This window comes from Aegilops tauschii, chromosome 3, assembly GCF_002575655.3.
Source record: "Aegilops tauschii subsp. strangulata cultivar AL8/78 chromosome 3, Aet v6.0, whole genome shotgun sequence".
Lineage (NCBI taxonomy): Eukaryota > Viridiplantae > Streptophyta > Magnoliopsida > Poales > Poaceae > Aegilops > Aegilops tauschii.
Window position 1 is genome coordinate 357,750,160 of NC_053037.3, and position 25,554 is coordinate 357,775,713.

At 40.7% G+C, this 25,554-nt stretch overlaps 1 protein-coding gene across 13 annotated transcripts; it reads left to right on the forward strand.

Moving 5' to 3' along the window:
* LOC109781132 (myosin-17) lies at positions 1-25,554 on the forward strand. Of its 13 annotated transcripts, none has more exons than XM_020339723.4 (53): positions 1-615; positions 1,747-1,875; positions 2,387-2,530; positions 2,624-2,769; positions 2,876-3,032; positions 3,156-3,214; positions 4,777-4,936; positions 5,018-5,167; positions 5,252-5,388; positions 5,488-5,634; positions 5,714-5,815; positions 5,933-5,990; positions 6,071-6,172; positions 6,590-6,627; positions 7,271-7,397; positions 7,478-7,648; positions 9,343-9,474; positions 9,573-9,682; positions 9,777-9,837; positions 12,090-12,267; positions 12,364-12,569; positions 12,678-12,797; positions 12,890-12,988; positions 13,119-13,307; positions 13,514-13,653; positions 14,664-14,831; positions 15,031-15,198; positions 15,339-15,506; positions 15,682-15,849; positions 18,308-18,475; positions 18,554-18,721; positions 19,340-19,507; positions 19,649-19,816; positions 19,982-20,149; positions 20,266-20,433; positions 20,608-20,775; positions 20,877-21,044; positions 21,157-21,324; positions 21,502-21,669; positions 21,812-22,021; positions 22,130-22,250; positions 22,330-22,422; positions 22,500-22,580; positions 22,667-22,861; positions 23,236-23,580; positions 23,671-23,802; positions 23,887-23,957; positions 24,031-24,130; positions 24,198-24,254; positions 24,345-24,401; positions 24,514-24,594; positions 24,875-24,957; positions 25,051-25,554. In XM_020339723.4, the coding sequence occupies exons 1-53, from the start codon at positions 613-615 to the stop codon at positions 25,172-25,174; spliced, it is 7,167 nt and encodes a 2,388-aa protein (XP_020195312.1). In that variant the 5' UTR covers positions 1-612; the 3' UTR covers positions 25,175-25,554. The 13 variants fall into 13 exon arrangements, with proteins under 13 accessions (XP_020195312.1, XP_020195313.1, XP_020195310.1 ...); XM_020339724.4 differs by having other exon boundaries at positions 22,676-22,861; XM_020339721.4 differs by having other exon boundaries at positions 24,198-24,401.

The window sequence follows — 25,554 nt, forward strand, 5'->3', positions numbered from 1 at the left end:
ACCCCGATTCCTCCATTCCTGGCTCCAAATCCACCACCACCTTTCTCCGAAGGAGAATCCGTCGCTGTCCGGCTCGGCTTTAATCCCTCACCCCCGTTCCTAATCCTACCACCCGCCGCCACCTTCCCCCACCTTTAGCCTGCCCGCCTCCCTTTTGGGAAGGAAAGGAATGCCGCACGCAGCCGCGGTGGTGCGCTGGTGGTGCTGACGACGACCCGATCCGGCACGTTGGTGCTGGCGAGCTCGCGCCGCGCACCCAGATTATTCGCCATTTCTTTTTCCTGTTAATGAGAGTCGCGCCTGGCTGGCCCTGCCTGCCTGCCTGTGCTCCCCCCTCTCCCCTCTCCTTGTCGCGCTGTGCCTGTGCTCCCCCTCCTCCTCGCGTCGCCCTCCGCCCCCGCCCAAGCGCGTCGCCGCCGCCGACGCCGCGCGCCCCGAGCCGGATCGCGAGGCGATCGGCGACCGGGCCGAGGGGAGGAGATCGCCCGTCGGCGCCGCCACCGCCGCCGAGCCGCGTCTCCTCCCGTCCGATCGTGCTCGTGCCTGCCCGCAACACCTCTTGCCGCGCGCCGATTCTCTCCATACGGCTGCCTCGACTGCCCCAGATGATACATGGTGCGTGCGTGTCTGCCTCTTACTTGTCATGCTCGCCGTTTTTATTTTTGTTCTCTTCTGAGATTCAATTGAATGTGTCGGGGGGTGCGGTTTTGTCTACTTCGGTCGCTGTGCCCTTTTTGGCTGGGTTTGGGCGAGAATTTTGTGTGGTTTTCGAGCTTGTGTCTGGGAAGTGGATTGTAGTCCGCATTTCTGCTGAATTTTGGAGGATTCCGTTGATCCGGCGAGCTTATCCGCGCACCTGCTGAATGAGCTGAATCCTAGTTTTTTCGTGCGAGAGCCAAACAGTAGCGGGACGTAGTTGTTCTGCGGGTGTCACGAGTGAGGCATTTAGCATGAAATCTGCTCTAGCCAAGCATTTAGCATCCTTTGCTTGCCTACAACTCGGTCGGACCTGCTTGCTAAATGATGAGAATGAAATGGAGTTGAGTGCCTTTTAGAGGTTTAGCTTAATTGTGGAAGGCCGTCCACCAAGGGGTCTAGTTTCAGGACAGAGACACATATTGCATGAACTAGCTTCACATTTATAATGTTAAACCAGGGGAACATGCTAGTTTATTGTATATTAAAAGGCTGCCATGCTTGTATTGCTGTTTATGCTTCTCTTCTGTGCGACTTTGGATAGTTTTATATGCTTATGCCCTGGTAGACAAAGCCCAAATTTACTCAATCATATAATCAAACTAAATGCCAATACCCTCTTCCATATGATGGTACATTACTCTGCTCTACATGTTTAGTTAGATGTCAACTGCACTGATTTCTGTGGAACCAACCAGACCTAAATTCTCGAGGTTTCTTCTATAAACATTTTTCAGTTTGTTAAATGGTTTATTACAATGCAATATCACCATGAGAAGTCATCGAGACTCATAGATATTTCTTCATCATACATTTTATTCTTAGGTTTGCTTTACGCATCTCGCATCTTGATTTCATGAGTCATTCGTATCTAATATATAGGTGTTATTATTTTTTTGCTCATTTTTCCTGGGATATTATCAATATATACACATTATCGGTTTGGCATCTACTGGCTGGAATGCCGAATTTCAATGCAGATGTATGATCCATTATCATGCAATTTTGATCTATTTGACATGTTAAACTTGTCACTTGTCATGTGTGCAGGCTCCCGTGTTAAACATTGTTATAGGCTCTCATGTATGGGTGGCAGACAAAGATTTAACTTGGATTGATGGGGAGGTCTTCAAAATTGATGGTCAAAATGCTCATGTTTGCACAACCAAGGGAAAGACGGTATGTGTCCATGATTTCTGTTGCATATCTGTTACTTTTGGACTTTTTTTTTTAGGACTGTTACTTTTGGACTTAGTTGGACCTCGGACAAAGAGTGCTTTTTGAACTTCAGTTTACTCTGTGTGTCATTGACTGTCAATCTTTGAATGTTTCATTAAGAAAGAGTGTGCTGGTTGTTTGAGCTATTTGGAGGCAGAGAAACGGTCGTGTGTTTGAGAGTTTTTCACGCAGATAGATGTTTTCTTCAACCAGACCAAGGATTAGATACGTTCTGGTCAAGTCGCATCTACTAACGTCACTTCCTTTCGGGTCTGTGTTTTTGTAGTGTCAGAGGAGTTTGTATGGGATGCAGTGGTTGACTCTCTCGAGTCGTGTAATTTGTTGTACTTTGGGGGTTCTTTCCCCGGGTTTTTTTTCCAAACCATGAAGGAGAACTGTGATATTCTTCTAGTACGAAAGTTAGTTTTCTGTCATGAAAACTACATGGTTACACTGTTGTTTGTGCAACCAGGTTACTGCAAATGTATCAGATATACATCCTAAAGACACAGAAGCACCACCTGATGGAGTCGATGACATGACAAGGTTATCATACTTGCATGAGCCCGGTGTTCTGGATAATTTGGCTGTCAGATATGCAAAAAATATAATATATGTGAGTGATCATATCTTGTGATGTTAAGTCCATAATCATTATAGTAAGTGCCTTATGTTTTTTTCTTTCTAATGCTATTATCCTGAGTTTCAGACCTATACGGGGAACATTCTGATTGCCATAAATCCATTCCAAAGGTTGCCTAATCTCGTTGACGTCCAGACTATGGAAAAATACAAAGGTGCAAATCTTGGAGATTTAGATCCTCATGTATTTGCAATAGCTGATGTCTCTTACAGGTGAATGCTTATACTACTATTATGCTATGACTCTCCTACAGTGAGCTGTGCCCCTGTAGGTCTATATTGATGGAACCATTTTGCATTCATTTGAATAAGGAAACAGGCAAATGATGAATGAAGGAAAGAGTAATTCCATTTTGGTCAGTGGTGAAAGTGGTGCTGGAAAGACTGAGACTACAAAATTGTTGATGAGATATCTCGCATTTTTGGGTGGTCGGTCTGGAACAGGAGGAAGGACGGTTGAACAACAGGTTTTGGAAGTAAGTTGGATTTCATAAGTTGTAATGCTTCTCGCTGACAGCAAGCTCTGTGTTTGTTCAAAGATATTCAATGCAATGATTTCAGCTGTATTAATTCTATCATCACTTATGCTTTGCATACAGTCTAACCCAGTCCTTGAAGCTTTTGGGAATGCGAAAACTGTTCGGAACAATAATTCAAGGTATGGATATCATACTATGGAAATCAGAAGATATTTATTGTGTTTCATTGGTGTCGTCAAAGTAACACCAAGCCAGTAGTAGTATCGTATGTACTAGTAGTATCGTATGTGTTATACAAGTCATAACCAAAAGTATCATACAGTAGCAGAGTTTACTGGGTAACCAAAAGTACGGACAAACTTATGGAAGCTTTTTGAAGGAAATGAAACCTTTTGTTACAACAGCAGGGAAGACCCTACTGAAATATATTGATAAATAGAAATTTACAAGGTTCCAGAGGACCCAAGGCACAGCTCAAAGTGCTAAACAGCCCAATCCAACATAGTATTGAAGGCAACCAAAACCAAGCATGTTATTGTTACTCATGGTTAAAAGCTGCAAACAAAATTAGAATGTAGTATGGTAGGACAAATTACAAATTATAAGATGAACCATTCCCTTTTTTCCTTGCTATGCTAATCCACCTAGTCAAAGCTTCAGCTAGTTGTTGGGCAACTCTACACGTGTCATTCTAAATGTGTTTTTTGTCTTAAGAGGGGGTGGGGGGATTTGGAGTGTACACCTTTGAATAAACTATTTTTATCTCCAGCTTTGATTTTGGTAAGTTAACCATATAAAATATTCTAATAGATGCATCCGAACTTATCCAAATTAAGTACCCGTTAGCTCAGACTAAACTGGGACACAAAGAAAAGATACATACATTCACTCCACCACCACATTAGCATTGCATAGGACCCGCTGAACTTCATTCACTAATAATTTTTTGTAAGCAGCATAGCATGCCTCTACTTTTCCAGATCCACCCATTCAAGATTGCATTGTGAATATTGAAGGATAGTTGTGTTTCAACCAAAAAGTATGGCAATGTGATATTTTCATTAGGGCTCTCCCATAATCAAAACATTGTGATATTGATTCTGAGACCAAGATATGGAAGTTTGAAAGATCTGTGGTTCCTGCTTGGTTTCACTCAGAAAGCCCATCACAGTTTTTTTTTTGGTAACCATCACAGTTATTGTCATAACTGACAAAAGAGCATGTGGCTTCTAGTCGTCTTTTATTGGTAAAGAAAACAGAGAAAATGAGCAAGACCTCTCTTTTCGATTCGTGGCACAGTATACCTTACCACAACTCTGGTGAAATATAAAATTCCTCCTAATCTGTGTGATATAACTGGTTATGGGTCCCTCCAGATTATTAATTATTTGAGTATTGAATATAAAATAAACAATCAGACTCTGTATGGGAGGTCAAAGCCAAATAGTTCTTCTTTTTGTTTCATTCTCAACATTCATCTCATCTAGATGGGCCTACACAGTATCATATACTCCCTTCGTTCACTATTATAAGATGTTTTGGATATTTCAATATGGACTACATACGGATTGAAATGAGTGAGCAAACACACTAAAACACGTCTATATACATCCGATTCAGAAAAAAAAGCTAGAACATTTTATAGTAGTGAACGGGGGGAGTACACTATTTATCGGTTTATGTTCTGATTGTTGCTCTATGTGACTTACATACCTCTTAACTTTTTCTCGACATGGTGAAGTCGATTTGGCAAGTTTGTGGAGCTCCAATTCGACAAGAGCGGGAAGATATCTGGTGCTGCTATTAGAACTTACTTGCTCGAGAGATCTCGGGTCTGCCAAACTAGTAGTCCAGAGAGAAACTACCATTGCTTTTATTTCCTTTGTTCAGCACCGTCAGAGGTAAAAAAAAATGTTACTGGTGTCAGTTTGCTACTTATACTTTTCAAGCTGTTATACCTTTTTATGTCTAATTTGGTCCAGGATATTAAAAAATATAAGCTGGGGGACCCATCTTCATTTCACTACCTTAACCAGTCATCTTGCATCAGAGTTGATGGAATCAATGATGCTGAAGAGTATCTTGCGACAAGAAATGCTATGGATATGGTTGGCATCACTGAGGAAGAACAGGTTTAAACTCAGCCCTTATCAGCAAGGATTTGCTCGTCAGCTGTGGATATCACATTTGTTTTTCAACGGGATGTTTCTTTACAGGAAGCTATATTCCGGGTTGTTGCTGCTGTGCTTCATCTTGGTAATATTAGTTTTGCGAAAGGGACAGAGGCAGATTCATCTGTAATAAAGGATGCCAAATCAAGATTCCATCTCAATACAGCAGGAGAGCTCTTGATGTAGGCTGTTGGTTTTGGTTCACCAATTCTCTATAATTTTATTACTATCTTTCATAATTAATATTTGTAATCTATGATACATTGGAATGCTCCTTGCAGGTGTGACTGTGAAAAATTGGAGAATGCCTTGATAAAGAGGGAAATAAATACGCCAGAAGGAGTTATTACTACTACAGTTGGTCCTAATTCTGCTACTGTTAGCAGGGATGGCTTTGCAAAACAAATATACTCTCGACTATTTGACTGGTAAAAAAACTTGACCACATATTATGTACTATAATTATGTGCCTATCTTTTCTAACTATATACAATTGTACTATTGCAGGCTTGTAAATAGAATAAATGCATCAATCGGGCAAGATCCAAGCTCAGACAAATTGATTGGGGTACTTGATATATATGGCTTTGAAAGTTTTAAGACTAATAGGTGAGTAAGCACTAAGTTGTTCCAGAAAAAGAAATTTGAAGCTAATGCATAGTAAGGAGTACCTTATGACTTATATGGGGTTGCTAAATATTCCTTTGGTCTGCAACTACTCTTCAGTTTTGAACAATTATGCATCAACTTCACGAACGAAAAACTCCAGCAACATTTTAACCAGGTATATGCAAAACTCATCTTTGTTAGAATTTTCTTCTCCTCTTTCCTGTGCCAAGCAACCAGCGGTGTTTGTTTCGGCAGAATGTATTCAAAATGGAGCAGGAGGAGTACACAAGGGAGCAGATTAACTGGAGTTACATAGAGTTTGTTGACAACCAAGATGTTCTTGATTTGATTGAGAAGGTACGGGTTGGTCGCTGTTACATGCATTGACTCGCTTTTGTAATTTCCTTTTATTTCTCCCCCCTCTTGTACCTAACACTATTTGTATTTAGTTCATAGTTATAAATATTGTGCAAATTTCTATATTTATATGGCAAACCTCAAGTTTCTGTGATTTGTAAAGGAGTGTCATGCTGATCTTAGCTTCCTTTGATCAGTAGAGCTGAAACACAACAAATTAAGCTCACGGATAACACATTAGTCTATGTGATCTTGCGCTCAGCCCCGTTCAGTGTTTGATGCAGTACAATATCAGCTACATTGTCCTATATAGATGATGGAAATTATCAATATATTTGTGTATTTGTTGTACATTCTTAGCAATATCTGCTTACTTTTTTATGTTCGCACATTTAATTACCACCTTTTTGTGTCCAGAAACCAGGTGGCATTATTGCACTTCTTGATGAAGCTTGGTAAGTTTTAATGCCTCATTTGTTGGCACTACATGTTGCAGTTTTACTAGGATGTGCGTGTTCAAATAAATAAATAAACATATATGTCAGTGTGTGTTGCTAAGAGGGCAGGCCTGGTGCAGTGGTGAAGTCCTCCCCACTTGTGCCAAGAGGTCCTGGGTTCGAACCAGCCTCTCTGCATTGCACTTCGCAGGGGTAAGACTAGGTTCCTATAATCCCTCCCCAGACCCCACCTTGTGTGGGAGCTTCTATGCACTGGGTCTGTCCTTTTATACATCAGTGTGTGTTGCTTGCTGCCTTATGCCTGCCTGTTGTAGAGAACCGAAAGTTCTGATTAATTGTTTTGGTAGCAAATTTATGACATGCTTGCCCAAATTATTCTCCATAGTCTGCCGGATTGATTACCTGATCCTAACATCCAAGCAATGGTTGTTCATTCATTTTTCTTGTTTTGGCTGAGGATATGCATGCCCAGATTATTCTTCATAGTTTGCCAGACTGAACGCGTCATGTCAACATCCAAGAAACACTTGCTAATTCATTTTTCTTGTCTTAGCCAAGGACATGCATTTTTGCACCAAATGATTTTGTTCACATGTTTCTGACAAGATTCTTTCTTTTCCGTGTCCTATATATCCTCCAGCATGTTTCCAAAGTCGACACACGAGACATTATCTCAGAAGCTGTATGAAAAGTTCAAGAATCACAAAAGATTTGCTAAACCGAAACTTTCTCGTACTGCATTTACAATCCAACATTATGCTGGAGATGTAAGTTTCTTTTTACATCATAGCACTTCCTTTATTCACGCATTTATTCAAGTACATCCATTTTTTTAATTCATCTGCAGGTGATATATCAATCTGATCATTTCCTGGACAAAAACAAAGATTATGTGGTAGCAGAACACCAGGAATTACTTAATGCTTCCAGGTGCTCTTTTGTATCAGTTTTATTCCCACCAGCACCAGAAGAGAACACAAAATCATCAAAGTCATCCTCAATTGCTACTCGCTTCAAGGTCACATTCTGCTATAGTTAAAGGCTTGTGTAATATCATCTATCATCATTTGTTGTGCAATACGGGTCCAGGGGTCTCCGTGCAAAAAAAAAAACCTATTGTGAATTTATTTCAAAATCGCCCCCTCGCGCTTGGTGGTCTTGGGGTTCGCGATCTCGAACGCACCGGGCTCGCGCTCAGACTGCGGTGGCTCTGGCTCTCGCGAACAGACGAAGGACGCGCCTGGCAGGGGCTGGATCTCCAATTCTCCAGCAACGAGCGTACACTGTTCTTTGCCTCCACTTACATGACCATTGGGAACGGCATGAAAGCCCTGTTCTGGGAGGATCGATGGCTCAACGGGCGCTCAGTTGGCGAGCTCATGCCCCTGCTCTACAACTGCATCCCCAAACGCCGGCGCAAGGCTAGAACGGTGGCCGAAGGCCTCAACGGCAACGCTTGGGCCCGAGACATCCAGGGTGTTCTCGGCCTCCACGAGATTGGCCAGCATTTGCAGCTTTGTCAGCTCGCGCAGCAGGCCACGCTCAGTGATGCCCCTGACCAACTGATTTGGAAGTGGACCACGAGCGGCATCTATTCGGCGCAGTCGTGCTACTTGGCTACCTTCCAAGGATCATCGCACTCCTAGTCCTGGAAGCTGATCTGGAAGGCTTGGGCTCCCCCTCGGGTCAAGTTTTTCCATTGGCTTGCTAACCTGGATTGCTGCTGGACTGCCGACCGTCTGGCCCGCCACGGTCTGCAGCATCATCCGCGCTGCCTCCTGTGCGATCAGGCGCCGGAAACGATCCGGCACCTCATGCTTGACTGCCCCTTCTCTAGGCAGGCATGGCACGAGACCCTGGCCTGGCTACGCATACCAGCGCCGATCCCCAACCAGGAGCCCACCCTCATGGACTGGTGGCGGCACGCCAAGGACGACACGCCGCAAGCACAACGCATGGCCCTGCAATCCGTAGCGCTTCTAGTACCATGGCCCGTCTGGAAACATAGGAACAGCTGCATCTTCGACAACGCGACGCCCTCCCTCGACACGCTTGTCGACCGGATCAAGGAGGAAGCCGGCTCCTGGGCTAAGGCCGGAGCAGCAGGCCTTAGAGTAGTCCTGCCCCCTTCATGGGACATGCACTGAGCTTTGTAACTGATCCTCGATTATTCGTCCTAGGACGACTGTAACTGACTCCCTACCCTTTTCAATGAAAAGAAACGCAAAGTCTTTTGCGTTTTCTCGAAAAAAAAATTTATTTCAAAATTTCCACTTTCTATACCTAAGAAAATGCTTTCAAAGAGATTAATGGTCATAGTATCTCTTAATAGGGGTATGCATGATCATTTGTCATTTAATTGTTGACTTGGTGCCTCCTTGATCTTGTTGCTAGGTATTTTTAGGAAAAACAGTACGGGAGAACCTTGCTGCCACATGGTACTAGACTGGGGTTGGTGTACCACACCAACAGTACATTGCTAACGTGGCCCTCCATGCCTGCAAATTCATAACAGAAGGATTTTTAACCGGGAGGGCCTAGTTGAACCCACAAGTGAACTTAAGGGCCCCACTTTACAAATTAGAAGAATAGGCATTCAGTTGAAATGTGTAGTAAATAATAGGGACCTGTGGTGATATTTACTTCTCATTTGCTTTGTCGAAGTTTTCTTGTGATGACATTGTGTATCTAATTTTTCAATGTAATTTTCAGATGCAACTTCATGAACTCATGGAGACTTTAAGCTCTACAGAACCTCACTACATTAGATGTGTAAAACCAAATAGTGTTCTTAAGCCTGCTATTTTTGAGAACACCAACGTTCTACAGCAACTTAGATGCTCGGTAATAAGATATTTCATGCTTCTCCCCTTTCTTTTTTTTCAAAATTTGAGAAATTCAGTGCCATTGTGTCCCCTGATAATATTTTTTCACCATCTTAGGGTGTTCTAGAAGCAATTAGAATCAGCTGCGCTGGATATCCTACAAGAAAACTGTTTCATGATTTTTTACATCGTTTTCGCATTCTTGCTCCTGAAATTCTAAAAGAGAAGTGAGTCTGTTCAATCATGGATTACATTTTCTTTTTTATCTTTCTTTATCTCTAGCCTGTCTTCTTAACAATTACATGTTTTCTTTTCTGGTAGAAATGATGAAAAGACGACTTGCCAAAAGGTTTTGGACAAAATCGGACTGGAGGGCTATCAGGTGAGCAGGTTTTTTATGTTCTAAACCAAGCAACAACTTTGTACTTTAGGTTCAACAATTTTTTTCCGATTAGTGGTTCAACAAATTGGTTTCCCGTATAAGTACAGCATAAACTATCAGAACATTGCACTATTCTGTCAATGCTCAGGCACAATGGTTTCGATGCTTGTTGGATTGCCTGGATCAACTCTATTCTTCGCTCCAGTACATCGTCAGCTGTGCTCCTTAACGGAGTTCCTGGGAAAAAATTCTACTGCCGCAGAGGGCTTAGACAAGGAGATCTCATGTCGCCTCTCCTCTTCGGCCTGGCCGCTGATCTTCTTCAATCCATCAAGAGTCCATCGGCGCAATCTCCTCTAGCTTCCTACCTCAACTAATGATGGGGACTTCCCAATTGTTCATATGCCAACGATACCCTCATGATCATTCAGGCCTACCAAACAACAACAGCAAAGCCTTTCAGTCCCAAACAAATTGGGGTAGGCTAGAGTTGAAACCCATAAGATCTTGAAACCAAGTCATGGTTTTGTCACGTGGATAGCTAACTTCCACGCACCCCTGTCCATGGCTAGTTCTTGGGTGATATTCCAGTCCTTCAGATCTCTCTTCACGGACTCTTCCCATGTCAAGTTTGGTCTACCATGATCATTCAAGCCTTCCCTCGTCAATTGCTTTGCCTTGAGCGCCTCCTCAAAACCTTTGCCCAATCTACAGGGCTCCATGTTAACTATCACAAATTCTGCCTCCTCTCCATCAATGTTCCTGAGAACAAAACAAGTCACTTAGCCAGTTTATTTGGCTGCAAGGCCGCCTCTTTCTGTTTCACCTATCTCGGGCTCCCCCTTGTCCTCTCTAGGCCAAAAATCAGAGACTGTGTTCCCCTCAAAAACCCAATTGATCGTATGAGAAATAAATCTCCCAGATTGCACTTTGCTATTAATAGCCTAGCCTCAGTTGGTGATGCTTTGAACATGTGTGCCGGATCCTCTCTATCTCCTCCATCTGCCTCTGTCCCCACAAGCTTTTGATGAACTTCATGAATCCAGGCAGATGATCCTTCAGTTCCACATAAATAACATTGGTGTTAACTTTTGGAGCTACAGGTGTGTGTGTGTGTGTGCAGGGGGGGGGGGGGGGGGGGGCTTCCTTCTCTGCCTCAAAAATTTATAAGCTATCCTTCAATCATATTCTGGTCCCTATTTTCTCAAACTGGATCTGGAACTCTAAATGCTCCTCCATGCTTAAGGCGTTTGTTTGGCTTCTGCTAAATGACCGCTTCAACACTAAAGACATGCTGCAAATCGAAATTTCCAGGTCAATAATGGAGTCAACTGCATTCTCTGTAATGATGACCAGCTCGAGACCAGAGATCACCTTCTCTGGAACTGCTCTTTCAGCAAGGAGTGTTGGACATCAATCAACCTGCACCATGATAGCGATCTTAGAATGGAGAACAGGATCACCATGACCAGGGCGGACTTTGGCAAGCCTTTCTTCATGGAGGCCTTCAGTACCGTCGCTGCTTGGGCCATTTGGAAGCAATGAAATGCTAAAATCTTTGACAATTTAAACCCCTAGTCTTGGCACTTGGTCCTTTCTCTTCAAGAGAGACCTTTTCCTTCTTCCTTTCTCTTCGAGAGAGACCTTTTCCTTCTTTCTTCACATCTGTATACATATATACAACTCTTATATATTAATTTAATTTCAATTTTCCGCTCAGGAAAAAAAAACTGTCAGAAATGCATACAAAGTAAGGTGCTGAGTTCACTTGAAATTGTGTGGGCTAATCACTTAGTCAGGGCTAGATCTGACATGGCTGAGCTGAATTATAGGTTGGGTTATAACTGAGCTAAATATATTTTGGTTGGGGACCGCTATTTATTTGTGTAAATTATTAGGCTAGTACTCCCTCTGTAAACTAATGTAAGAGCGTTTAGATCACTAAAATAGTGATCTAAACACTCTTATATTAGTTTACGGAGGGAGTATGAGTTAAGGTTTAGAAATTGGCTCATTACCAGGCATGTTTGAGTTCTATGTTGCATTTGTTTTAGATTCCTTTTACCTTTTAGATAGTTTCACAAGTATTCTGCAGCATACAATGGAGATTCTGAACTAACTCCTTGCTTGCAACTGGTTAATAATGTGCTTATTCTTTTGGACTGATTTTGTTTAGTATCTGGGAAATATTTTTATGCAAGAGTTTGTTCACTCAGTCCTTTAACATTTGCAGCATATTTTCTGATCAACAGATAGGAAGAACTAAGGTATTCCTTAGAGCTGGCCAAATGGCTGAATTGGATGCTAGAAGAACAGAGGTGCGAAATACTGCAGCAAGAGGTGTTCAGAGTCAGTTACGTACTCATGTTGCTCGTGAGCAGTTCCTAATACTGCGCAATGCATCTGTTTGTTTGCAATCCTTTGTCAGAGGTAAATTCATTTCCATATGACATCTGAATTGGACATTATGTTCATAGTATTGATGGAGCCATATGCATATGTTAAGACTTCCTTTGCTTATTGCAGCAAGATTGGCTTGTAAACTGCATGGATTCTTGAGACAACAAGCAGCAGTGCTGAAAATACAGAAAAATATACGCCGTTATTTTGCACGGAGAACTTATTCTCAGCTATGCCTGTCAGCCATTACATTGCAGACAGGGTTAAGGACCATGGCAGCTCGCAATGAATTCAATTCTAGAAATCAGGACAAAGCTTCTATCCATATCCAGGTAGGTGCAGTGCTCCTTTCCTTATTCTGCTTCAGATGAATTTTGGCTCCTGCCATTTTTATGGGTTTCTTGTTCACTTGTATTTGGACCATCACTACAACACTGCAGTCCCGTTGGCGTCGCCACAGAGATAACTTAAGTTATATAAAGTTAAAGAGAGCAGCATTGACCTACCAATGTGCTTGGAGAGGAAGGGTTGCCAGAAGGGAACTGCGGCAGCTCAAAATGGTACTTGATATCACCTGTTGTGGTGTGCTTTTTCTGGTAGTTTTTTTGGTTGTTGCTTTTTTGTAAAGCTTATTTGGGAACAAACTTTCTAGGCTGCAAGAGATACTCAAGCTCTAAAGGTGGCAAAGGAGAAACTGGAGGAACGTGTGGAAGAGCTAATGAGCCGCTTGAGCTTGGAAAAGAAACTAAGGGTTAATACTTGGTCTTGAATAATTGCTGAATATTGGTCATACTGAAATTACTGAGTATATGGTAAATCTGCAGTTTTATTGATGTATTGAAATACCAACTAATTGTTGTACTTGTGTATACAATTTGCAGACTGATCTGGAGAAGTCCAAAGCAACAGAAATTTCTAAACTGCAGTCTGCTCTTCATGACATGGAACAGCGAGTGGAAGAAGCTGCCGCAATGAAGGAAAACGAATCAGCTAAAAAAGCTGTTGAAGAAGCTCTAGCTCAAGAAAGAGAAAAGATCAGTTCATTGACTTCTGAAATTGAGGGCCTGAAGGTATGCTCTTCAACCTTAACTATGGAAGTACAGTTGAACTGCAGTTCAAAGGACTGGAGCAAGGGGGTGGTGTTATAGCTTCATATAGTGACTTGCATTTATCAATATATATTACAGTATCTGCTCTAGTTAAAAAGATCCAAATAATTAACATTCTTGTGCGTAGTGCGAAATATTGTGATAATAGACACATGCTACTGTTTCAGGTGCTACTAGTAGCAGAGCGAGAGGAAAATGATGTAACAAAGAAAGCACACGCGAATTCCCAGGAAAGAAATGAAGAACTGAATAGGAAAGTCCAGGATGCAGATGAAATGATCAAGCAGCTTAATGATATCGTGAAGAGGTTTGCTGTTGTTTTTAATTGCCTGAGTTTCTCAATACTATATCTTGTTGATTGCACAGAAGGTTTTCTTCTACACAGAGCTGGTTGAAATATTATTAAAACACGGCCTGTAAAAAAGGTCATAGTCTAGTGAGTCATACCTAAAGATCTTATGGAGTTTCTTGAACTTGCATCTAAATTTCTAAGCATAGTGGCTATTCTGTAAGGTTTCATACTATGTACTAATGTACATCCACCAGTCACTTCCAGGGAGATACCAACTCCAAAATCGGTATTGCTACCAGAAAATGTGTATTGATACCAACATTGACTAAATTTTATTAGAGGCATGCGTCCCTCATCATTATTCTTCGACATGGCCTCTACTAATTGTTGTTTAAGGGAAGCTGTACTCGAAAACTACTTAGAAGAGCCTCATGCATAACTGTACACACTAATGCTTGCAAGAAACAGAGACATGCTTGTGCACACATAAGATGGTATACATTCTGTGTTTCTTATGCTGTATAGGGTAAACCTGTGTTTTTTTTTTTTTTTTTTTTGTTTTTGCGAAAGGTGTTCTTTTTTTGTTAAAGAACATCAAATTCTCCGATCTTTGATCCTTGATCCAGTGTATCTCCCATCACTCGAAAACTGCCGCCACATGGTGCCACATTTAAGTGTTGATATAAGTTCACGGCACATGGTGCTCCAGTTCCTGGAGCAGCATAGTTTCTGGGTTTTGTCTCAACCATAACATATCCAGAAAGTGTCTGCAATTGCAGTCTGCAGGGGCATTCTGTAAATTACATTTTGAGAACTCGGTTGCCTTTTTGCAGTTTGATGTATATTTATGTAAACTGAAAAATACATTATTTCTCTTGCCCCCACCCTTCCAGTAGTTAATGGAACGGGCGCCTGACTTTTTTTAGACTACAAATGGGCCCTAACTTTGCTGGATGGAATCTAGTCCCCTAATTTTCAAGGGATTACTCTGAAAATGCCGCATTTTGTTTTCTGTATGAACACAGACTAGAAGAGACTGTAAGAGAAGGAGAGGCCCTTTTGCTAACAGAGAAGCAGCAAAAGGAAGAAGCTAGTGCCGCACTAGCTGAATCTCACCTACGAGATCAAGCTTTTGCGATCAAAATTGAAGAGGCTGAGAAACAAATCACTCTGCTCCAGGAAAATGTTGAAAGGTTTGTCCCAAATGTACCTTTGAGCAGTGATTCTATCGCGTAATCAGCCATCATCACATTGATACTCTTTAGTTTGTACCTATGAGTTCATAGTTATTCTTAAACCATTCTTTTGGTGGGTGCATGGGCAGTTACTGAACATGTTTTCATCCTTCTATACGGTGTGATCTGATAGCTTGCACCCTGTTGTGGAATGCAGATTCGAATATAGCATGGCAGATCTGCAGTCTTCACTGACAATTGAGAAGCAACAACATGAGGCAAGTGTGGTAGAACTAGCTGAAGCACAAGGTAAAATTGAGGAACTTCTGAGAGAAGTTGGGGACGCTGATGAAAAGTCTACTCTGCTTGAGACTACTGTACAAAGGTTCTTTGGTTCCCCTTTACAACCTACTCTACATAGGAATCCTTATCAATCATAATATTATGAATTTGTCAACATATTCAAATAATAGTTTTTGACCGGGATATTCAAATAATAGGCATTTCTTCTTTCCATGTATATAGGCTTGAAGAAAGATTAACCGAGAATGATGCTCTATCAACTACAGAAAGACAAGAAAATGAAGCAACTAAGAAATTACTCAATGAAGTTCAGGGTAAAAATGAGGAATTACTGAAGAAACTTGAAGATGCTGGAAAAAATATTGTTCATTATCAAGACACCACCCAAAGGTGTGTTGCTTGATATTTACCGCCTTATTTCTAAACCTGAGGGCATTTCATTTCTGATTCGTTTTCTAGCATCCAAATCTGAGCTACTAACTTTGCACTCTTGTGATCTTGTTGGAGAACTGTGTCTATCATCACACCATTGTCACAGCTGATTATTTGTTCCATGTTGATTTAGACTCGAGGAAAATGTAGCGGCAGTGGAGGTTTCCTTGAAAGATGAAAGGCAGCAAAATGATGTGATCATGAAACAACTAGCAGATGCCCAGGTAGAAATTGTAGAGCTACAGAGGAACCTTGAAGGTGCTGATAAGAGAAACAGTCTGCTTCAAGATTCTTTACAGAGGTTCCTTTCTTACCTTAAATTTATTACTCAGTGTGGTATCATCTCAAAACATTCCCATTCTTCTGCGAGACAACACATCTGGTTAGCATGCATTGGCAGGGATAACCGATGTGCACTATTTCCTCCTATCAGTAAGAGTCAGTCTTTTGTTTTAACTAGACTGAATCCTTCTTCAGAGTTTGACAACATTTTTTCTAGAATGAAAATAACAATATTTTGCTGACTAGTGTCAGGAAAAACATGCAATACATAAAGAATTTATGTAAACATGGTGTAAAAGAAAGGAGAAACAAATGAAGAATATCTAAAGAAGTTGGAAGTTCCTGACATGTCTAAGATACTGTACATGTTACATGCTCGACTAGACAATTATACAAAGTACCAAGTGTGATGGACCTAGCATATCGGTAAGAACTTGTCGTTGTTCATGCTTAACTGCTAACATATATTTGAGCAACAGCACCAATGTTTCGAGCAGGAGTCCAGTTCTTGCTTTCTCAATCTATCTGTACACTTGATCAAGTATAAGCTGTGGTCTTAGATATATCATTAAAAAAAGTGGTGAAAGTGGGCCATTCCTATTGGAAAAAGATGGTTTGTACAATCAGAGAAGCGCTTTCTTCATCATATATGATATTGACAGGATAAATACCAACAAACTGCTCTCTTTAACCGCCGGTTATCAAAAAGTGCATCCTCATGAATGAAGGCATGAAGGGGTCATCCTCACTAACTAGTATTCACTCAAAGCATGACCTGAATCCTGACGCACAAGGGCATCATGCAAGTAGCCAAGTTTTTTTTTCGTCGAGAAACTGCAATAAACATTGCACCTCGTTTGCATCATAGAAAAAAAAAGGTTGTGTACAAATCTGAGAACAGGCTACAGCCAATTGACGAACCATAAAAATAAAAGCAAGGTCGATAGGCAGAAGCAGCTGCGACGTCTTAGCCCCTGCCTTGATTGAGAATTTAGCATTGACCCTGCCGAAGTCTCTCTGCGGAAAATGTGTGCATTACTCTGTTTTTTAAATAATATGCGGACAATTTTTTGCACATTTTTTCATTACTAGGAGAAGAAAATAGTTATGAGAGTTGGGCAGCTAGTGCGGTGATCAAAGATCAAAACACGACCAAAGATCAAGCAGCACACACAACACAAGACAACCAACACCCACTCCAGTTTGCGCAACCATTAATTAAAAGCCTCTTGCCACCACTCTGCTTCGTCCCTGATGTCGTTCTTTACTATCATAATGTCCTTGCTCTCCCCTTGAAATACCTTGTTATGGTCAATGGACCTTGTTACGGTCACACCAAATGGGTCAAACATTAGGGGACCATTAAGTCAAAATCCTTCCTTTTGTGCTTAGGGGGTGCTCTTCTGCATGGTCGGCCGCCATTCTTCCAGGGAGTTTGTCACAGAGGGGATGGCAATGACATGTCCTGCTCAACAGAGGATAAGATCCCATAGATGGCTGGGCCATGGACATTGAATGAAGAGGTGCTGCGCCGACTCTGGTTCCTGGGAACACAAGGAGCAGTTTCTGCGGCTAGGGAGGCCATGGCGCTCAAGCCCGTCAGTTTCCAGCACCGGTGTTGCAAAGCGAGCCAGAGGAAGAGGCGACACCTCAGGGGTGCATGAGCCTTCACAGGATTTTGTGGCATGGGAAAATGGCGTGACTGACGAAGAAAGCCCTTACACAGATTTCACCAAGTACTTCCAAGTCCAGGGACCAACTCCATATAACCATGCCCTCTTGGTCGGCTATGAGGTGTTGCCAGCAGCATGGTCCAAAAAGTAAGATGCTTGGCTTGGACAGCGGCTATGATGGAGAACTTGACCTTGCCAGGTGCCTGCATCTTCCAGTTTTGCTTCCAGGAATCATACTCGACGGTGCCATGGAAGAGCACCTCGTAGCTGTTGAAGTATATGTGGATTGCCCAACCTTCTCCATCAGTTTGGACTTTTGGTTCTACTGGTTGGTGCATGAAAAAGAGATCTTGGATTCGAATCTTGGCTTTCACAATAAAAATAAAATAAAAATGCTTGCCCTCTTTCTCTTCATGTATGGCCTTCTCGAGCCACACGTGCGAGGGCGTGTTGAAGTATATGTGGATTGCCCAATCTTCCCCATCAGTTCGTACTTTTGTTTCTACTGGTTGGCGCATAGAACTTAATAGTAGCATCCAGTATCAAAGAGTTTTTTGCAACTGGAAGGTAGAAAAACCAAGAAGCTGTTAAATGAACTAGCTGGCTAGCACTAAAATGATGATTGACCAAGGAAAATAAGAATTTATGAGTGCCTGACGATAAGGTGTGCAGGTTAGTTTCTTTCTGTCAAGAGTTGTTTTAAGCTCGTCTGATTCTGGCTTGCATTACCAATTCTCGTCTTACTCTGAGCTCTATTAGCCTTTCAATATAGGAGAGTTCAGTGTTTTTTTTTCATACACCTAGACTTGATGAAGAATCTACCGCAAGAGATGCTTTATTGGTAGCTGAAAAGCAAGAAAAAGAGGTGACCAAAAAGACACTAACTGAAGCTCTGGATCGAATCGAGGAACTAGTTAAAGAACTTGAGTGTGCTAACAACAGTATGCATCAGCTTCAAGATAGTATACAAAGGTCTGTTTACTCCAAAGCAAGCATCCATGAAACCTCTGAGTGAACCTGTTTCTTACTGTTTTATATCCATGAACGTAGACTTGAACAAAGTGCGTCTGCAAGAGAGGCAGTTTTACTAACAGAGCATCAGGAGAAAGATGCGAAATCTAAAGCACTAGCAGAGGCAGAAGCGAGGATTGATGGTTTGCTGGAGGAAATTTCTTCTGCTAATATAAATATTGATCTACTTCAAAAAACTATGAAAAGGTTTGTTTTTTCATGAAGCGAACTTCTTTGTGTAAACTTTACTACTGGAAAATCACTTGCATATCATCCATGCATTTACCTCCATATGCAAACGTCTGCATAGGCTTTTAAAGCGGTACTCTGGCAGTATTCTATTTCACTTGAGTATTTCACAACCATCCACTTACAATTTCACTAGTGCTTATCTCTTCTCATAAACTTCCTTCCTGTGAGTGTGATAATTAGTCTTCTGGGAGATTGTACCTAAATTTTATAGATGCTTTTTGCTGGCTATCATCCCATTACTGCCCACAGCTCTAGGGATGGAAGGAAATAGTGATAGTTCTTTCCAACATTAGAGTAAACATAAAGTACATGCCATGGTTCACTTGTTCTGGGAGCTGGTTGAGAGATAAACTGAACTTAGAAAAAAAGAAAGCCAAGGGCATCATGATCTTTCATTTAAGTTGTGCTGCATGTCCTGTAGGATGTGTTTCTTAAAGGCAATATGTGGGGGTTATTTGCAGCTTGAGGCACAATGTAGTAGATTCTAAGTAATTTGGCATCTGCTTTGATAGGATAGATTCTCCCTCATCGATTTTATGGATCGCACCTGTTATAATTTAAACCTGAACATAGGTTAGAAGAGGGTGCAACAACAACAGATGCTCTTTATTTAGAAGAAAAGCACGCACACGATCAAACCAAGAAAGTGTTCTCAGAAGCTCAAGAAGTAAATCAGGAGTTGCTTAGGAAAGTTGAAGAAGCTGATAAAAACATTGGTCATCTTCTAGAGAATGTGGAAAGGTCTGTTTTTCTTTTTCCAACTTTATTGGTAGGTTAGCATAAGTAGCAGCTAAGTTTGATGATCTGCACTAACTGGTATCTGACTCCTATGGTTTCAGTATTGTGAACTAACACTTATTTCCTTCATTTCAATAAATATAGACTTGAAAAAGATGCAATGACAAGAGAGTCTTTGCTTCTTAAAACAAAGCAAAGTTACGATGACACCATAACTGAGCTATTTGAAGCTCAGGAGACAAATCAACAGTTAACGAGCAAAATAGAGGACTCGGATAACAAAATCGGTCTGCTTGAAGTTTCGGTGAAAAGGTTTAATCTCTTTGCTTTTAAGTATATGTAAGATTGAAACCAACATTTGTTGGTTTGTCAATTCTACTTGACCACTTCTAGAATTGTCTCCTATCACTGTACATGACTATCTCTCGCGTTATATTAGGTAGTTCTTAGTGTAATTTTTCTCTTCTTTGGACGTAGACTTGAAGAAAGTACATCGGTCATGGATTCTCAATTGGCAATAGAAAGACATGAAAACAGCAAATTAAGGAGCGAACTATCTGATGCTCGCCTAAGGATCGATGAATTACTAAATGAAGCGCAAGATAACCATGCAAGTCTAGCAGAGCGTGATGATATGATAAAGAGGTCTGCCATTTCTTGTATAGGATTAAATCAGGCTTCTCTTCTGACCCCAGAGCACTAACATTATATTTATCTTTGATTGCATAACACAACGATGTGTTCCATCATTACACACATAGGCTTGAAGAAAATGTCAGCACAAAGGAGACTTTGTTGCTAACTGAAAGAGAACAAAATGCTTCAACCTCAAAACTGCTTGCAGAAGAACAGTTGAAAATTGCTGAATTAATAAAGAATATTGAAGAGGCACATAGAAAATCTGACAGCCTTCAGACTACAATAGAAAGGTCAGATTCTGTACTTCTTTCAATGTTGCGGTGTGTGTTCACGCGTGTTTTGGTGGCGGGGGTGGGGTGGGTCACTACATGTGCTGGTTGTACCATCCTATCTTTTTTTGATTAGAGTTGCAATCATGCACCAACTTCTCTTTGTCAAATTGTTTTCTCTCTTCACATTGATAGGCTTGAAGAAGATGGCACTGCCAAAGATGTCTTGCTGCTAACAGAAAAGCAAGCACATGAGGCAACTCGGAAAACTCTAGTTGAAGCTCAGGAAAGAAATGAAGAATTGCTCAAGAAAATTCACGATGATGATAAAAATATTCTTCAGCTTCAATTTACTATACAGAGGTACATGATAGTTCCTTAGGGCACTACTTTTTATCATAATGCCCATGTCCTCCCTCTAAAAATACTAGGTATATCAACCTTTTTTTTATGTGCAAACACAGGCTTGAAGAAAATACAGCTACAAAGGAGAATTTGTTGTTGAGAGAAAGAGAACAAAATGATGCAACAACGAAGTCGCAAATTGAGAGCCAAGAAAGAAGTGAAGAGTTACTAAAGAAATTTGTGGATGTTGACAGGAAAATTGATCTTCTTCAAGATAGCATAGAAAGGTACTTCATCTTCTTAGCCTTCAATGTATAGCTGTATGTTTAGTACATACTTATTTTTCTGTTTTTGTTATGAGATGTTAATGTTTGATATTCATTTCTTCAACATAATTAGGCTTGGAGAAAGTTCAACAACAAAGGATGCTTTGTTACTATCTGAGAGACAAGAGAAGGATGCAATGAAGAAAGAACTTGCTGAAGCTGGAGAGAAAAATGGAGAGTTACTAATGAAAATTGAAGACACTAATGAAAAAATTGAACATCTTCAGAATACCATAATTAAGTACGTGTCTTCACTAATGCTTCTTGTATGATTTTATTATTCTACACTTAGCCACCCACATATCTATACACTCTTTCAGCCACCTCAATCTTACGATGTCCGAAATTTGATTTGGTATACTGTTAAATATTTCCAGTTCTCATTTATGACATAGTTTTATGCTTACCAATAAAACAGGCTTGAGGAAGATATAGCAGCAAAAGATGTTTCGTTAGAAGCTGCACGGCAAGAAAATGACTCAATCAGAAAATCTCTTACTGAAGCTCAAGAAAGAAATGAGGAATTACTCAGAAAAATTAGTGATAATGAGTACCGGATCCACTTACTTCAAGACACAGTGCAAAAGTTAGTATATTTATTCTGTGTGCAGTGCGCTGCCACTGAGTTTCGAACTAGAATAACATCATTACATGATTACTAGTATTGTATGTTCATAAAAAATCATTGGTGTTATCCTTTACAAGTCTACTTCTTTTCCTGAAACCAGGATTCAAGTAGATGCAATATCAAGATTGTCTTCGTTTGTGATGGAAAAACAAGACAGTGATGTTGCCAAGAGAGCTCTTACTGAAGCTCAGGAAAGAAACGAGGATTTATTGAAGAGAAATGAAGACCTCCTTAACAGGAATAATGATTTGGTTAAAAAAATTGAGGAGTCAGGCAAAGTTATAACTCACCTTCAGGAGTCCCTACAAAGGTGCATATGCATTTTTTTTCTGTTTCATTTTTTCAAGAATAGTGGTCAGGTTCTGCTTCCTATTTTGTACCTCAATGAAACAATTCTTTGCGATCTTTCCATAAACAGAATTGAAGGAAAAGCAGCCAACTTAGAGGCTGATAATCATGTTCTCCGTCAGCAAGCAGCTGCTACTCCACCTTCTACTGCCAAATCTCCACCCTCACGTTCAAAGATCACAAGGATTCATGTAATGTACCTTTAGTGGGCCTGACACATATATGATGATTATTCGATCCTCAAACTGATATTGTTAGTATATTTTGCAGAGAAGCCCAGAGAATGGGCATGTTTTGAACGGTGAACTAAGGCAGGCTGAGATGAGGCCATCAGCTGGCATGCCAGAAGCAACACCCCCAATAGTGAGTTATAGCAACTATGTATCTGCATATAATTTCTACAAAATTGCATTTAATTGAATGTCTAAACAATAATATAGGGCAATGCTCCCAACTCGAGTAATCAAAAAGACTTTGAACACGGAGAAAAACTGCAAAGAGTGCTTAATCAGAAACATCAGGTATTCTACAAATTTGATGCTGGTTCTTCGTGTTCAGTTGAACTGTCAACCTACTTTTGAGATGATCATTTGTTGCTTTTTGGAACTCTCCGCAGCCCCAGCAGCCCCAAGATGACCAGCAGTGGTTACTTACTTGCATTCCACAATATCTCGGATTTTCTGGGAGCAAGCCTGTTGCCACTCTTCTTATATACCAGTGTCTTCTTCACTGGAGATCATTTGAAGCCATGAAGACTGGTGTATTTGACAGAATTCTGCATGCTATAAACTCTGCAATAGAGGTTCCTAACACTTCTTTGGATTTGAATAGCATCTTTCTTCATTTAAATGCAGCATCGATGACATGGAGTACAACTTCTGCTTGTTGCAACAAACTGGGAGAGAATGTCATTTATTGAATGCCCTATTGCAGCAGAATTGGAATTAATCTCATTTATCCAATTTTCTGTTGTGCAACATCTAACATGTACATAAAATAATAATTGGCAAGATTAGGATCCATGTTCTCTCAGAGTGCCTTGAATAATTGATAAAACATGAAAATATGGAAATTAACTACAGTAACAACTTTTCAAATTGCTTGTAAAACTACACTTCATGCAATTGGTGTAGAGTTTGGCTACTTGTCCTGATGTCGGCTTTCCCTCTCTTGAAGGCTGAACATGATGTGAGAACATTGGCATATTGGTTGTCCAACTTATCTGCATTAACAGTTCTCCTTCAACGATCATTCAAAACTACTAGGACCGCACTCTCAACCCCGCAAAGGCGAAGATTTTCGTCTGAGAGGACATTTCATACAAGTCAAACTTCAAATGCTGGGCTTGCTTATCTCGGCGGGCAATCAGTTGTTGGAGCTACCGGATTACCCCAAGTTGAAGCAAAATATCCAGCTTTGCTCTTTAAACAGCAGCTTGTGGATCTAATTGAGAAGGTTTACGGTATGATAAGTGACAGCGTGAAGAAGGAACTAAACCCTTTACTTGAATTGTGCATCCAGGTGCTGTTACATGCTCTCATTTTTTGGAAGAGAGTTAAAGAAGCTTCATCCTTTTCTATTTAAAGATGGTTAAATGTTGAATCTCTTCAGGATCCACGAACTTCTCACTCAAATCTGGCAAAAAGCAATACAAATGGCTTGGGACAACAGAACCAATTAGCACATTGGTTAAACATCGTGAAAGTCCTCGCCAACTATTTGGATGTATTAAAGGCGAACCATGTAGGTGTAAAATGATCATGGACCCATGGTATCCGTTCATAAAATTGTCTGAATGCATTTTGTCTTATCTGGTTGAATTTGCAGGTCCCATCAATTTTGGTGCATAAATTGTTCGTACAGATATTTTCACTGATTGATGTTCAGCTATTTAACAGGTTAACACTTTGTCCTAGCCTCATGTATTCACATATGTATAAGCTTCTCTTAAGATCTTCCCCTTGGAAACAGGCTCCTTTTGCGGCGTGAGTGCTGTTCATTTAGCAACGGGGAATATGTCAAAGCTGGACTAGCTGAGCTAAAACACTGGTCTGATAATGCTACTCGAGAGGTATTCACTTCCCTGTTTACAAATGGATTTTCCAAAGCTATTGGCTTATCTGTTGTATTTGATGCAGTTTGCAGGTTCGGCCTGGGAGGCATTGAAGCATATCAGACAGGCTGTTGATTTCTTGGTGCGCGTTCTTTTTAACTTACTGAATATTAGTTCCCCAATAGTGTTTTATTCACAAATACATTTTATTCCTATTTTTCACTTTTGCCAGGTGATTTCTCTTAAGCCAATGAGAACACTAAGAGAGATACGTGCTGATGTGTGCCAAGTAAGTATTTGATTTGACTGACATTGTTTTCTTAATAAGAAAGGAAGATTCTTCCACTGCCAGTCCTTACCCCTATAAGTTGTACTTCTAATATTTGTATGAATTCTTTCAGGCCCTCAGCATACAGCAGCTAGAGCGCATAGTTGGTATGTACTTGGATGACGTCAATGGTTCAAACACTATTTCAGCAGAGGTGAGATGATGTACCCTCATACACTATTTGGTCGGTTGCGATCATACCATCACTTAAGCCCCAAATCTAATCAGAACTCTGAAGTTAATCATGTGACTCTGAACTTGAGTGCACTTGGGGCGAGAGTAATATCATGACTTCCTAGGATGTCCTTATGTGGCAACCCTCATCCACTTCCACTTAAAAAATACACAATTTGGTCTTTACTACAATATTGATTTGTTTCTCATTTACAAATGAACCGTTAAATGATACGTGATTTCTGTTTCTCTATTTATAGTTCGCATCAAGCTTGAAAGCTGCAGCGCGTGAGGAAGCAAATACTGTCACAACTTTCTCTATACTGCTAGATGATGATTCTAGGTTTGTTACATTTGACAAAAAATAGCATCTTTCAGCTTAAAGCCTTCTAATGCTTATGGCTCATGGTTTCACCGTTTCATTCCTCAAATGCAGTATACCTTTTTCACTCGATGATATTACAAAGACAATGCCAATCATTGAGATGGCTGATGATGACTTGCTACGGTTTGTCCGTGAAAACCCAGGCTTTGCGTTTTTGTTGCAAAGAGGGGAATAGTTATTTTTCTCACTGTGGATCCTTCGGCAGCTGTGGATAAACCAGGAGTTCCTGTTTGTAGGTTGTACAGTATGCGTGATTCTTTTTATACCAGATAGCAAGCCATTGAGGAGTAGTTCCTAGGAGAGCTTAGGTATCTGATTTCGATTGATTGGTTCGTTGATTGTAAATTTGTGTCCAGTTTTTCATGCCATGTTTTCTTTTCAATTATGTTGGGCTTGTATACCAAGGGGACAAGGGAAAAGTCCCTGTATAAGCTTAGTATAATACAAAGTTTTGCTGTAATTAGTGAAGCTGTACGTGTGTTGTAAATTGTTACAGAAAATGAGTTCTGCTGGTATAGAATAATGGCATTGTGGTTGGCTTGTTTGTGCCTTCAA